This window comes from Arachis hypogaea, chromosome 2 (genome assembly GCF_003086295.3).
Source record: "Arachis hypogaea cultivar Tifrunner chromosome 2, arahy.Tifrunner.gnm2.J5K5, whole genome shotgun sequence".
Classification (NCBI taxonomy): Eukaryota; Viridiplantae; Streptophyta; class Magnoliopsida; order Fabales; family Fabaceae; genus Arachis; species Arachis hypogaea.
In genome coordinates this window covers 94607805-94624430 of record NC_092037.1, presented here as the reverse complement: position 1 = coordinate 94624430, position 16626 = coordinate 94607805, and the positions used below count along the sequence as shown (strand labels likewise).

The window sequence follows — 16626 nt, the reverse complement described above, 5'->3', positions numbered from 1 at the left end:
ATTACGCATAGTTCGAATAATGTAGGAGTTTCAGAATTCGTTGTTCATAAGTTTTTACCTAATTTGAATAAACAATTTAATTAAGTTATTTTTAAAAATATAGTTTAAATAATAAATAATTATATTAAAAATAGTTTATAAATAAATTATTTTGTATTTAAATTTTTTATTTTAAAAATATTTATTTTATAAAAATTTAATAAAAAATAATAATATTATAAAAAAAGTTTTTTTTTTTAATTTTTTTATAAGTTTCTAAATAACATTTTAAAAAACTGCAATTTGATTTTAAAAAGTATACTAAATATTAATATGGTTACTTTTCATAAGTTAAGAACTCAAAAAAAATATTTTTAAAGCTTTTTAAATAGATTCTATACACACTCAATTCAACTTTTTTAATTATAATAAATAATTTTAAAATAAAATTATAGGAAAACGATGTGATCCATACCTCTTTAGATAATAATGATAGGCACATCAGAAAACAAAATTGTTTTCCAAAGTTAAGAGTTAATGACATAATTTTCTCATGCTCATCTAAAAATTTCGGTTTCGAGTCTCACTATTAACTTTCGAAAAAAAAAATTAGTATAATGTAGTACCGACATATTATATTGTTAACTGATCTTTATTAATGGTCCTCAATATTAACTTTTTCCAATAAAATAGAACTGTTAAATGTTACGTGCTCCACAACAACATACACGCACATGGGCCTTATCTAATTTATAATAATAAAACTACTTCTTATCATTATAATCATTCTAACTGAATTTGAATTGTTAATAATCTTGAATTGTCAATCAAGTTCCACAGATAATTTCCCCACGTACCTATTTGAGCCCTATAAATACACAACTAGTTTAAGTGATATCTATTATATTCCTCATCACCATTGTTGTTTCTTCTCAAAATAAGCTACAATGTTGCCACCACTTGATCTAAGTCTATATCTTATTATTCCCTTGTTTGTGTTTCTTTTCATCCGAACCCTAAAGAAAAAATCCCTTAAATCACTACCTGGTCCTAAAGGCCTTCCCATAATAGGGAACCTTCATCAATTAGATAATTTAATCCTTTATAAGCAACTATCTCAACTCTCTAAGAAACATGGCCCTATATTCTCCCTTAAACTAGGGTTAAGGCGTGCCATTGTTGTTTCCTCATCAAAACTAGCCAAAGAGACACTAAAAAACCATGACATTGTTTTCTCCGGAAGGCCTAAGTTACTAGGGCAACAAAAATTGTCCTACAATGGCTTAGATATTGCGTTATCCCAATATGGTGATCATTGGAGAGAAGTTAGAAAGATTGGTGTTACCCATGTTCTTAGTGCTAGGCGTGTATCAAGCTTTTCCTCAATAAGAAATTTTGAGATACAAAAAATGATAGAAAAAATATCTACTCATGCTTCATCATCATCATCTTCAAAAGTTGTAAACTTGAGTGAGATGTTGGTGTCTCTTAATAGCACTATTATATGTAGGAGTGCTTTTGGGAGAAGGTATGATGATAATGAAGGAGTTGAGAGGAGTAGGTTCCATGGTTTGTTCAATGAGTTACAAGCTGTTGTGGCTGCTAATTTTGTTTCGGATTATATTCCTTTCTTGGGTTGGATTGATAGACTCAATGGGATGCATAAACGTCTTGAAAGAATTTTTAAGGAGATGGATAGTTTCTATCAAGAAGTCATTGATGAACACATGGATCCCAATAGAAAGACTTTGAAGGATAAGGGAGAAGAAGACATGATTGATGTCTTGCTTCAATTGAAGAAGGAGCGTTCATCTTCCATTGACATCACCTATGATCACATCAAAGCATTGGTCATGGTTTGTAGTCTTACCTTCTCTTCTTATCATTTTTTCTTTATGGTTTTTAAAAAAATATTAAGTAAATATCCAGATCAAGTTATTAAAATTAATCACTATATATTTATATTAATGTATATTTTATGTTAATAGTCAATTATAATACTAAATTTTAATATATACTTAAATTTCGTTTGATAAAATATTTTTAAGAGATATTTGTATTTTTTAAAAGCATAAATTTTTTATTTTATATTTAATAAATAAAAAAATTATATACTTGTATTTGTGACTTTAAAAAATAGAAATATTTTTAAAAGTATTTAAAGTAAAATTTTTTAAAATTAGTTTGCACTTATAAAAAATAAAAAATTTAATATAATCTTATACATACATTAATTAATTTTTAAATCTAATTTTTATAATTATATCTATTATAGTATAATAATAAACTTTTAAATTTATTTGAACAAACATAATTGCTATTGTTTAATTTGTGTTTATTAAAAATTATTTTTAATTTGATTTATCAAATATAAATATTATAATTTTTAGAAAACTGATATTTTAAAATATAATTTTTTATAAATTATTTTTAAAAAATAAAAATTTTATCAATCTAAATCCTAATATAATTGTATTATCTTAATGACTTTAATTGTTATCATGTTAACACTGTATTAACATTTTTGAGCCAACATTATTTGTTAGAATTTAGAATTTAGAATTTAGAATTTAATATTTTAGTGTTTAAAGTATTGGCCAAAAATAATAAATTTTATTGATAATGTAACATTGTTCAAAAATTAATTTATACACGGAAGATTTATTTATATATTCAATGCTCAAAATATTGTGTTTTTATTTCCTTCTACAGGATATGCTTGTAGCGGCAACAGACACTACTTCAGCTACAACTGTTTGGGCTATGTTTGCCCTAATGAAAAACCCAAGAGTTCTAAAGAAAGTTCAAGAAGAAATTAGAAACCAAGAAATCAAGAAAGATTATTTAGAAGAAGATGATATTCAAAAGTTTACCTATTTTAAGGCTTTTATAAAAGAGGTACTTAGGTTGCATCTTCCAGCACCACTCCTTGTGCCAAGAGAAACAACTCAACATTGCATTATAGATGGCTATGAAATTCCAGCCAAGACAATAGTTTATATAAATGCATGGGCTATACATAGAGATCCGGAAATTTGGAAGGATCCGGAAGAGTTCTATCCTGAAAGGTTCCTCGAAAATCATATCGATTTTCGAGGGCAAGATTTCGAGTTGATTCCGTTCGGTTCGGGTAGAAGAATTTGCCCTGGATTGCATATGGCAGTTACAACACTTGATCTAGTCCTTGCTAATCTTTTATATTCTTTTAACTGGGAATTGCCTTTGGGAGTGAGAAAGGAAGACATTGATACTCAAGTATTGCCTGGACTTGTTCTACATAAGAAGAATCCTCTTTGCCTTGTTGCAAAGAGACACATATAGAAGTCACATTATAGATTTGTAATTATAGATTTGGACTTTGCATGTGTGATTATGAATAATGCTTGTTGTTGGGGTAAGTTTGTTAATTGTATTTAGTGATAAGTATATCTAATGCATATGATATATGATGTATCCATGTATACCTCTAAATAAAGTGTGTGATTTTCGCTTTTAAAGAAAAAAATAAACCCAATTTTATGGTATGTTTATAAATTGGTGTCTAAATTTTGCTTTACTTATCTTTTATAGTAAGTTTTAATTTTTTAAAAATTATTTATTTTTATATCTTTAATTAAATATTAATTTTAATTTTATTATAATAAGTAGACACTACTTTTTAAGTTCCATAACATTCACCAAAAAATAAAATAAGTTTGCTTATGCACAAAAGCCAATTAAAAAAAAAAAAAGACAGTGAGTATTTATGAATATTATATTTAGAAAAAAGAATTAACATAAAAAAAAATATGCTAATGAATTATAGCTCAAATGGTATAATATTTTTATGCTTACTTAAGAGATTGCGAATTCAAAACTCCCTAACTTCAGTTAAAAAAAATAACATAAAAAACAAACATAGCATCACACGATAATCTTAAGATAAATCATTTTAGCACAATTCAACATATTTCAACTTATCCACTAAAACTCTACAACATATTCATTGAAAAAAATAGCATAATTTAAAAGAATTACATCTCCCAAAATCTATGTCACTTTATTATATAAAAGTCTAGAAGAAGGATTGAAGACAAGGAATTAGTTTCTAAATTGTAAGTTTCTAACAAAAATATTCATATACATATATAAATTAAGAATATTTAATTTTTTTATATTTTGTAAAAATTTTGCAGGTCTCCATAAACATAGGATGGGTACTTATGCTCTGTTTTCGTTTTTTTTTTTTTTGGGACAGATCCCAATTCCTTGAGAATTTTATGAATTTTCATTTAATTTTTTATGGCCCTTACAGATATTCTGTTTGGACAAATTTTTTTTAGAAAAAATCTAAGAGACCAGTAATTTTATTAAATTTTGGCCAGCATGTAACCAGCAAAGAAAAGTGAGCTATTGAATGAAATTTCATATCAATCTCACACCATTAAAATAATCATTGATGGCTACAAATCACAAAAGTTGCTGGCTCCCTAGCACTCATCTTTTTTTTATCCCTAGAGAAAAAATAAATTAACAACCCTAATTTTTTTTCTATGGTGTCTATTGTTATATTATTTGGTACTTAATTTTTATTTAATTTACTTTTTAGAACAAACTTTAAATATTTAAAAATTACTTATTTTTAACTTTTTAAATTAAATATTAATTTTTATTTTTTTAATAAATTAAATACTACCTTTTAAACCCGGTAACAATAGCATAAAATCAAATACGAAACCTATCTATTCTAAAAGGATGTAAATAGGATAGATACATTTCTAAAGTAGTGTAATTCATGATATAATCGTGGAATATATTAGTGCAAGACTTTTCGAAGATACATACACCGTATCTTTCTAGCATGTGTGCTGTGTGGGAGGGTTGGTGGTACAGTTGCATTTACTTTGTTGCTTATTTCTTAATTAGGTAAAACTTAGTTACAGTTAACTTCACTTTACGTGAAGTTGATAGTTGATAGTCAATAATTGTTAGATAAAAATTTAGTTAAATTATCAAACGACTTTTAATTATCAATTTCATAAAGTGAAGTGGATCTGAATTTTCAGCTCTCAATTATCATATAATATGATATATGCTGATGGGGCTAATAGCCAAATATATATGTATGTAAAGGCATTATTCAACCATGTGTGAAGCAGCTTTTACTTTTCTAATAATAAAATCACTTTGTAACTTTCTTATTACTATATGCATGTGAAACTACTCATATTTAATTTAATTAATTTGTTTAGGACTACCTCCTCCAGCAATATTCTTATTCTATAGCTAATTCTTTTAATTGTCATGCATGAGCTAATAATAATATTGAATGTTATTAAATAAAAAAAAATCAATATATAGCGGGTAGCAACAAGGTACATGTGGAAGATATTTTCTGACAAGTTAATTTTCTCCTACTAAAAATTAAAATAGAATTTATTTTTATAAAGACGGTAAAGTTCAGTTCAAAAACAGAAGGGAGTAGTTATGTAATTACAATTCTATTGTTTTATTGTATAATTATTCTCTTTTATTTTTGAATTAGACTTTACAATCTCTATAATTTTTTATATTATTTTAAAGACTTATTTAAATGGCAAATACATTTAATTTTTTTTAGTTAAAAGATGGTTCTCAATTTTTTTTCTAGAAGTAATGCGCCTAAGAATGGAAAAGAAGGAAGCAAAAAATTTTAGTTGCAGGGTCCCAAATTTATTTATTTTTTGACTAGGCAGGATCCCAAGAAATTAAAATTGAGACTAGTTTATTTTTTCCTGCGCTTGAAGCTTCAGCATTGATAATAGAGGTCATGGATGAAACTTGTGCAGAGAAGAGTGATATTAATTATTAATATTGTTGAAAAGTGAGTTGAAGAGAAATGTCCTGACTTGTGTCACATGGTTTATTTGAATTGTGGTTGAACTTTTTATTTGTAATTAGGTCAATAACCATATAACTTGTAACATTTGTTTTTGGTGTAATCAAGTAAACCACAATGAGCAATGAGCACAGAGTAGTGACTTATCTTTTTTTTTGTCGAATCTTAAAGTTATACTGTGTATTTTTCACGGTAAAAGTGAACTGCGTCTCATTGTTTATTAAAGGAGCAAGAGTAAATTTTCATTGCCTATCTCCTCTTGAATGATTAGTGAGAAAATTTCGGAGATACTAGACAAAGACTTTATCAATAAAATTTGGCTCCGAATTTAATGATACATATCATTTAATCCCATAAAAAATACGAAAACATATTCTCATTAACATGAGTTAAAAATTCACAAACATCACCATAATTATAGTGTACTGAAGGTCAAAAATGACATAATTTTTTTCATACACACTTTAGCTTAGTAAAAAATTGAGAGGCAGAGAGAGAATTTTGTTTCAGATTGATTAAATATTTTCAAAATTCGTATATTCGAGGACCGTTCTTTTACTGAAATCGATGACCTAGATCTGTCCAAATCTCAAGAGCAGAACCAGCAAAGATCAAGCTCAATGCGATTTCCTTGCAAATAGAATTGAAAATCCAGGTGCTGACGATGTGGTTCAGACGATGCCAGTGGAGCTTGAAAGAATGAGACGCACCTTCCTCAGGTGGCGGAATTGTGCCGTCAACGAATCTAAACTTGTTCTTGCCATTAAGCGCCATTTCCATCGATCTCTTCTATGAAGGATAATTGCCGCTATTAAACACTTGTGTGACCAAGGCAAGATTTGGTTGATCGAAAGAATGAAGCAGAAAAGGATCGACTTCATCGATCGCCGCTATTGCAGAAAAAAAGTTGGAAGTTGGTAAAGGGAGAAAAGAAGAAATAGAAGAAGTGGAAAGGAAGGTTTGAGAAATAGAGAAGAGAATAAAAAAAAACGTAGAGAAATATGAAAAATTTTTCTGATACCATGTTAGAATTAGAATTAATACTAAAAAAATAATTTTTTGTTATTTTTTTATTAGCTTGAATGTGAAATATATACACATACACATAGAGAAATCTAACTAACAAACTACTAACAAGACCTAACAGAAACATTTTTTCTCTAAATAAGACTAACTAGCTAACTGTAGTAAATAAATAACAATCATAATAAATAAAACAAGATATCTACTAATACTATATACATAATTGTGCAAGTTGAATAATCTAAATTCTTCGTTTCCTAATTCTTCATTTCTTTTTTCCCACTTTTATTCAATCCACATTATCTTAATTATAATTAGTATTTAGTAAAAATATATTCTAAAAACATACTTTAAGATTATAATAATAAAAATTTTTAAATTTTTAATATATTCAATAAAATATTAAAAAATTATATTATCAATAACTTTTATTAAAATAGTTTCTGTAATACTTTTAAAATTTATTTTAGGAAACATATTAACAAAACATTTATAATAATTTTGATTCTAATATATATTCCATCACTGCAAGGTTATGTGTCTGGATCCTCCCCGCGCAAGTGTTTCATTGATTGCTTCATTTAATTGATAATCTCATATATAGGACTTTGTGAGCAAGTGATTCATTAGTAAATTTTATAGAGCTTAGAAGTTGTATATATGTTATGTTCCTGGAGACATTGTTTAATCACGGGCTGTAGTTAGATGCTACATATATCCCATGACGATTGTTTTTACACATGACTATTCTTTGTTATGATGTATGCATTTTCTTACATCATTATGATTTTCACAAAAAACTTGCAAAGAAATTAAACAGAAGATTTTTGTGACCACAGTGTAGAGTAGATTACGGTCTTTTTACTCAAAATAGAAAATAGAAATTAAAATACAGATGAAATATGTTTAGTAATATTTTTTAAAAATATCTTAAATATGTATTTTAGAAAATAAGATTGATATCACTTCTTTTAAGTGTTCACTTTTAAATATTTATTTAAATTAAAAAAAGACAAATTACTTAGATAAACCAAAATATGCAAAAATTACGTATATCTCAAAAAAAAAATGGTACATAGATGTTGCAAAAAATGCAACTATATAAATCAAATTACTATAATTTGAATTATAATTTTTAGTAATAAATCGAATCAGGATATATAAATTTATTAAAAAAAGTTGTCCTACACATAAATCGAACTGTTACATTTCGATTTACATATGTTCTAAGTAAATTGAGCCAGGATTCATAAATTTAGTAAATAATGTACACAATTTTATTATATTCATAGTAATTCGAATGAGGATAGTTCGAATTAGTCCAAGATTTTTATCCATAATAATTTGAATTGGCTGATTTCGAATTACGCAATAATAAATGTAACAGTCCTGATTCGATTTATATAGGTTAAATGATTAATATAAATCAAAATAGGCTTATCTGATTAATTAACTATGTGTTAAATATTTTTTTTTTCTAATGAAATGATGTTGAAATTAAACGTGTAATGTTAGGTATAAATATTTTAAGATTTTGTAATCAATTTTTTTTAATGTAATACATCAAAATTTATAAGTGGATATTTTTGTATTTATTTATTTAAAAGGTGATATGAAAATTATAGATCAATAACTAAACTATTAGCACATAAATTAGACAATTTATTTCGTATTAAAATAACGTTTAGATTAATATTATTTTACTGTATTATAATAGAATTAATTAATTTGTTAATCTTAAGATATATTATATTATTTATCACTTATAAATACCAAATATGTATTTTATAAATAGATCTAGAATTAATACATTAGTACTATCAACGTTTTTAAATATATACTCAATTATTTATATATTAAATATTTGGTGTTTGAATTATTTGAACATGTACTCAATTATCTATATAGATTTGAGATAGTAAAATTCAAGTGAATCTTTAACTCTTGATTTCATATTTACGTAAAAGATCACCATTCAGCAATCTATATAGTATTTAATAATAATAATAATAATAATAATAATAATAATAATAATAATAATAATAATAATAATAATAATTCTATCAGATAAATATAAAATTTTTTATAAAATTTTTAAGTATTTTTTTAACTAGTTGTACTTTTTATTATTGGTTTTTGCCTTTTTGGATATTAATTTTAATTTTATATTTAAATATTTATTTTTGTCCATAGTATAATAATGATAATTTAAGTAGAATAAAATTGTTAAATTATAAAATTTAATATTCAAATAATTAAATTAAAACCATAATAATACAATATTCAATGTTATTTTATTAGGAACACCGTATTCGATTATTTTTTAAATATTTATTATTTTTTCTTTAAAATATTATAAAAAATAATTTTTGCATTTTTTAGTTTATCTAAATAATTTTCCCTTGAAGCATTGAAGTTATAAGAGTTTAGTAATAATAAAATCGTCCTAACAATTATTCTCTTTAATTACTTTTTTAATTTATTTATTTTTATTCACTAATTTAGGAGTATAATTAGGAAAACAAAATTAACGTTACATTAATTTACTATATAAGTAAATGATTATATTTATAAAAATAAAAATAAACTTGTACGAAAAAAAGGGAACGCATAATCCCATCTCCTTCCCTCAGATTCAAAAATTTTAGAGAACTCACAATTTTTTTACTAACAGTTGACCAATACATTATTAATTTTTTTCGTATTTTATCAATTTCTGCACACATGTATCTAGAAGATCAATGTAATTTACATATATATTACATCTTTTCAATAAATATTGGCTACATATATTTAACTTTAATAATCATCTAACGAAATTCACAGGACTAAATTAGGTCAGTGCTATAGTTTATCTGAGCTAGTGAGACAACTTTAATTTTTGTAATTATATGGTTGCATTTAATTTTAAAAATAGGATAAAATAAGATAAAAAACAAAGATATTAATTTATTTTTATATTCTTTTTACACAAAATTTAGAATAAAAAATTTAATAATAAAAATAAAATTATAAACATTTAATAATAATAATACAAAAAAATAAAAAAATAAATTATGTTTTTATTCAATATTTTTTATATTTTTTTATCAAAAAATATAAAATATATTAATTTAATATATTAAGATACAATATTTTTATTCATATCTTACCTACCTTTATAATTTTATATTTTTGTGTATGTTATCTTTATAAATAAACACAACCTATATGTCTACATGTCTCATTGAATTAGTATTTATGATTTCAAAATTTTGAAAGAAACTTATTCTTGGTTTGACTATTCCTTTGACTTGCGACTACCTACCTACCTTAGTCCTTAATCAACAAATCAAAATTTGAAAACAACGACATCGGAAGCGGACAAATGCTATATATAGGACAATAACATTTCCCAAATTTGTGATGCCACCATCAAGAATATATACACATAGAACAAATTCTTTTGGTTTACATCACCACGATTTTGTTAGAATTTTATGTCCAAACCCTTTTTACTAGTAAAAACCGAGCTTTTCTAATTTGTTACTATTATTTACTAGAAGATAGAGATTCAATAACGTAATTCGTGCGACTTACGTGCTTTTCATCACCTAACCCTTCTTCTTAGTCCAAAACACAGCATTTGTGTATTTCGATTTCAATTGGCAGGGCAACATAACTAATTAATCCGACATTGAGTCCTATAAATACATTACTAAAATAAGCATGTATGATTGATCATAAAACACATACAAAAATATAATGATACCACCCCTATGTGCTTTTCACCTAACCCTTTTTCTTAGTCCAAAAAACACAGCAATTATATATGTATTTTGATTCAAAAATGCTATTTGTACACTAAAAATTATTTACTAAAATCAGCCACTAATATATTGTGTATAAATACATGTGTGTGTTAATTTATTTTTAATGTATATTTATATTCTAATATATATTTTATATTGATAGCTGATTTTAGTGTACATATAACACGGTGGTCGATTTTGATTTCAATTGGCAAGGCAACATAATTAATTAACCCGACATTGGGTCCTATAAATACACAACTAATTCAGCTTTAAATTTGCATTTCATTATAACACATACAAAAATACAATAATGATGCCACCACTAATTCTTTTAGTACTATATCTTACTCTTCCTTTGTTTCTCTTTTTCCTTGTCCGAAACCTTATGAACCCTAATAAGAGCAAAACCCTACCACCAGGTCCCAAAGGCCTTCCCATAATTGGCAACCTTTACAAGCTAGATAACTCAGTTCTTCACCTTCAGCTATGGAATCTCTCGAAGAAATTCGGGCCAATATTCACCCTTTGGCTAGGGTTTAGGCCTGCCATCATTATTTCATCGCCTCAACTGGCCGAAGAGGCGATGAAAATACAAGACCCTAAGTTTTGTGGAAGGCCTAAATTCGTTGCACAACAAAGAATTTCTTATAATGGGATCGAGATGGCATTTTCGCCATACGATAATTGTTGGAAAGAGATCAAGAAAATTTGTGTTTCTAATGTCCTTAGCCCTAGGCGCATCGCCGGATATTACTCGATAAGGAAAGAAGAGGTGAAGAAGATGATGAAGAAGATACAACAGCATGCAACTTCATCGGAAGTTGTAAATTTGAAGGATCCACTCCTCAACCTTATGATGAATCTTGTATGCAAGATTGTTCTAGGGAGGACTTATGAAGATGAAGGGCCTGAGAGGGAAAGGTTTCTTAGTTTGTTTGATGAGTGTAATGCTTGGTTGGGAACCTACTTTCTCTCAGATTATTTTCCATTTCTGAGCTGGATCGATAGGATGATGGGACTCCATTCGCGTCTCGATAAGAACTTCAAGGAGTTGGATGAGTTCTACCAAGAAATCATTGATGAACACTCGGATCCTAATAGGAAGGTTTTGGAGGGAGAGGAAGATGTAACTCATATCTTGCTTCAAATGCAAAAGGATCATTCAACGTCCATGGACCTCACTAATGATCATGTCAAAGCAATAATCATGGTTTGCTGTCTTTCTTAATCATTCTTCTTCTTCTGTTAAGTAGTTTCATAATGTTTCAACATTCATGCATGAAACTAATTTAATTTCCTTGTTGCTTGATAACGTTAAATAATAGTACTTTTATACTTCATCATGAAAAAGTAACAAATGGAGTATTGATTTTGAATGTTAAACTTCACTCAAATGTAAATTATAGGTGGCTACTTCGAACAATGCTTCATAGCAAATATTATTATTATTTTGTCCATATTTGACCAACAATAATTTACACTCATATTTACAGATTTTTACATAGAAGAATTATATAATTTACACTTATATTTATCAAAATTTACACACATAAATTAATATAATTTACATTCACATTTTTTAGAATTTACACACTTAAATTAATAAAATTTATTTGTTAAAAATATTACTGACCGCAAAAATTTTTTCGAGTATTAATAATTCAACGTATTATTTTCACATAAAAATGTCTTCATGAAAATAGGCAGCTAAATTATAATACCACTTTTTGATTGGTCAAATCATACTATTTTACAACAAACAAAGCAATATTACTTTATGGCCAATTCTATTATGAAGATTGAATAGCGTTTTATTTACATGCAGAGAATGAAGAGTATTTAGCCTCAATTTGAAACATTAACGAAAACAAAATAACACATTTCATATTATAATTATCTAACCACCTATATATAAAAAAGAATCTTTATTCTCTTCATCATTTTTCTTCTCTGTATTGTTAATTTGAATATCTTCTCGATTTAGGACATACTTGTTGGAGCAACGGATACAACTGCGGCCACAACGGTTTGGATCATGACAAATCTAATAAAAAACGCAAGAGTGTTGAAGAAAGTTCAAGAAGAAATTAGGAGCTTGGGAGGGAAGAAAGATTTCTTGGAAGAAGATGAGATTCAAAAGTTTACATATTTCAAAGCCGTTATAAAAGAATCACTAAGATTGCATCTTCCAGCACCTATAATTCCAAGAGCCACACATGAAAGTTGCAACATTGGTGGATACCAAATTCCACCCAACACACTTGTTTATGTGAACACTTGGGCTATCCATAGAGACCCTCAATCTTGGAAGGACCCAGAAGAATTTTATCCAGAAAGATTCTTAGACAATGATATCAACCTTCGAGGGCAAGATTTCAAGCTTTTTCCATTTGGTTCAGGTCGTAGAATGTGCCCTGGTTTGCCTTTAGCAACTGCAGCGCTTGATCTTATTCTTGCTAATCTTTTAAATTCCTTTGATTGGGAATTGCCAGAAGGAATCAAAAGGGAAGACATTGATTATGAAAGGTTACCAGGAATTGCTCATCACAAGAAGAATCCTCTCTATCTTATCGCAAAGACCCACATATAATTCAGAGCTAGGTATAACCTTATAATAATGATGATATATAATAATTGATGTGGCTTTTGTGCATTGCTTAGCTTAAATTTGGAACCTTAAATAGAAGTGTTGGTGGTTATTACTAGCTTGGGGGAAAATATACAGTATTGCATGTGTGTTGTGATGTACTAAAGTATATATATAATGAATAAACTAAATAAGTAAATATACACACTAAAGTGTCATCTTCCAGCACCACTACTTATGCCATGAAAAACAAATGAAATCCATGAAATTCCAGCCGAAACATTTGTGTATCTATATAACCGCATAGGCTAGAGAGAGATCCTGAAACTTTAAGACCGACAAAAAGTTGATTTTTAATCATACTAAGTATACATTGAAATCAGCTGTTAATATAAAATTTATATTATAATATAATATATATTAAAATAAATTAAATATATATATTTATATACAAATATATTACTAGCTAATTTAAATATTAATTTTGATATAAGCTAATGATATAGATTTCCGAAGACAAGAATCGAGTTAATTCCATTTGGTTCTGGTCGAAGAATTTGTCCTGAATTGACGGCAGTTGAAACACTTGACCATATCCTTGCTAATTTATACTCCCTTGATTGGGAATTGCCTAAAGGGTGAAAATGGAAGACACTGATACTGAAATATAACCATTTACTAGGACCTTACCCAACATGAGAAGAATCTTAATCAACATCCATGAGAGGCATCGAGATTTGCAAAAAATAACAACAATTTGGTGGTGGTCACAGGTATTGATGGTGGAGAGAGGGGTAAACTTAGTTTTGTTTCGGCGGTGTAAACGGGGACTAATTTGTCCCATAAGATGCCACGTGTTAATTGACGAACATAGATGTATTCTGTCATTGTTTCATGGAGTTTATTAACGGAAGGACTAATTTGTTTGTCAAAGACAAACCTTCGAGACCTTGAGCATCATAATAATTGGCCAGGGAATAAGAGTGTCTAATGCATAATAAATTCTTTAAGAACCAATCTGAAGTGCAAGTAATGATCAATTATTTACATTATAAAAATGCCATTTTTAATGATACATCTATTAGTGTCTCTAATATCTGATATCTCTAGTGGGCATTGCAGAATCAAGGATTCAAGGTTTCACATCACATTAAAAAATTTAGAAAAAATAAGAAATCCTAATTATAATATTACTAATTTCTAATTAAAGAAAATTTTAAATATTTTATTCTTTACATATTTTCAAAAATAAAATGAATATTTTAATTTTTACTCTATATATAAACTGAAACCAAACCAAAATTATTCAAAATAAAGAAGTCCAAATGTAATTGATACGAACCATTCTTAAATGCAATGTAATATAATCTAGGATGAAACAATAAATCTACAAAATCACATACAAAAATAGCTTATAGCTTCCACGATTATCAGTTTATCACATCAAAACAAATTATAAGCTCCAACGACAAATTCAAAAACCAAAACAAAAATGAAAAAGGCTGAAGATTCAACTAAATATACCTCAATTTAAAAACACTAACAAAAGCCAAATCAGTACTTGACTGGAGCAAGGATATCAAGTTGGGAACCAAGCTTCTCCTCAGCAACCTTCTCAGCTTTCACCCTCAATTTGTTCAGCTGCTTCTTTCTCTCGTACAACAAATGCGCCTTCTCCTTCCTCTTCTTCTCCAATTCCTGCGATTCCAAAATCCAATTACTCGCAAAATTCCAAACAAGTAATTTTAAACTCTGAACAGAACAACAAAAGATTCAGATTTTCACACTAACCGTGATGGTATCATAATAATTCCATCCAACTTCAGATGACAATCTACCAAGCAAGCAGAATTTGTGCCCCTTCTGAAGCCTCAAAACCCTAATTCCATCGATTCACCAGTAATTCGTTAAATTAACAAAATTAAAACTATGAAAATCGAATGACGAAAGAAGAAGAGCAATTACTTGAGAGCATCAGGGATCACCATCCTCTTCGTCTTATCATAAGGAGGAGGGATTCCCTCGAAAACCTTCAAGCGAGCAAGAGCAGCTTCGCCGCGCTTCGTCTTGTGAGGAATCATGCCGCGAACCGTGCGCCAGAAGATCTTGGAAGGAGCGCGGAAATGGATGGGGCCATGAGAGGGTTTAGTGTTCATCCTCTTACGGAGGAACCGCATGTACTTCATCTTCTGCCTAACGAGACCGCCGGAGATGCAGATCTCCTCGCACCTCACCACCACCACCTTCTGACCGTTCAGAAGCTCCTTCGCCACTATCGACGCAAGACGACCGAGCATGTGGTGCCGCGCGTCGACCACCACACGCGCTGCGCATATCCCTGAACCCGACACCATTGTTTTCTTCTTCTGATGAGATGCACGCCCAATTTGGAACCCTAATTGCTGCCTGTTATTTATATGATCAGACGGAGCAAGATGGGGATTAGGGTTTTAAGTTTGGGCCTATTCTTTGGGCTTTCTTCTTTAATTTTTAGTTATGGTTTACCCTCCTAGGCCCAAAAGGAAAGTAAAATGGGTAGTTTCTACGTTTCTTGTTTGTTTAGGTGGGAGTAGTTTGTGATTCAAATGGGGTGTTGGGCTAGTCGGGTCCCAGGGGTTTTTTCCAGTGCAGATCCGTTTAACCGATCCAATCCAAGAATCAAAAAAATAAAAATTAGTTATTAAACCAATGAAACTAGTGATTTTATTGTTTAAAAATTTAATTGAAATTCAACCGGAATATAATAAAATAATATATTTGTATAAAATATTTTTTTAAAAGATAATATTTTTTATTTTAAATCGATAAATCGCTAAAAATAAATTGGTTTGATCGGGATATCGATTTTTTTGCTATCAGCTGACAACTAGTTTAAAACTATATATAGAGAATCCATATTGCAAGATTATGTAAATGCTTTGATAATGATAAGTAAAACAAGTATTAGGATAAGTTGAGAGGATTGGATGCACATAACACAAAGTTCAATCATACGAGAAGCATAACAAGACAAGATCACAAGAACATGTCCTCTTCCTATTCCCTAACTGATTTAACTCCATCTTTTGGATGACTCAAACCCAGTTGCAAATCAGGCACCTATTGTTTCTCCTTGTGCTGCAACTTGACTTGATTTTTCAACCGTACATTTTTGCATATATGATGAATAACTTAACTAAATGAACAAAAAAAAATATTTTGATGTAACTTATTAGATCCACGTTTGGCGCAGTAGAAAAGAGACAAAATTAAAATGGGTGGTTAAAAAGGCTAATAAGAAGATAAAGCTAGAACAGAAAAAATAATAGAATGAGACTTATACTATTTATTACAAGAAAATTAGATCGCCAAGTAATTCAAGTAATGTTTTATTACTATTGCCGTCA

General features: G+C 28.2%; 3 protein-coding genes across 3 annotated transcripts; 2 read left to right on the top strand and 1 right to left on the bottom strand.

The window, feature by feature from the left end:
• The first annotated feature begins 899 nt into the window (after positions 1-899).
• On the top strand, positions 900-3485 carry LOC112720150 (cytochrome P450 83B1-like). Its single transcript, XM_025770994.2, has 2 exons — positions 900-1835; positions 2692-3485. Exons 1-2 carry the CDS (start codon positions 927-929, stop codon positions 3298-3300), a joined length of 1518 nt encoding a protein of 505 aa, XP_025626779.1. The 5' UTR covers positions 900-926; the 3' UTR covers positions 3301-3485.
• A 7437-nt stretch (positions 3486-10922) lies between these two features.
• On the top strand, positions 10923-13445 carry LOC112752082 (cytochrome P450 83B1). Its single transcript, XM_025801476.3, has 2 exons — positions 10923-11863; positions 12638-13445. Exons 1-2 carry the CDS (start codon positions 10964-10966, stop codon positions 13241-13243), a joined length of 1506 nt encoding a protein of 501 aa, XP_025657261.1. The 5' UTR covers positions 10923-10963; the 3' UTR covers positions 13244-13445.
• Positions 13446-14542: 1097 nt separating this feature from the next.
• Positions 14543-15697, bottom strand: LOC112752090 (large ribosomal subunit protein uL13w). Its single transcript, XM_025801488.3, has 3 exons — positions 15206-15697; positions 15032-15119; positions 14543-14938 (listed from the first exon to the last, which is right to left on the bottom strand). The coding sequence occupies exons 1-3, from the start codon at positions 15592-15594 to the stop codon at positions 14795-14797; spliced, it is 621 nt and encodes a 206-aa protein (XP_025657273.1). The 5' UTR covers positions 15595-15697; the 3' UTR covers positions 14543-14794.
• Between the last annotated feature and the right edge of the window lie 929 nt (positions 15698-16626).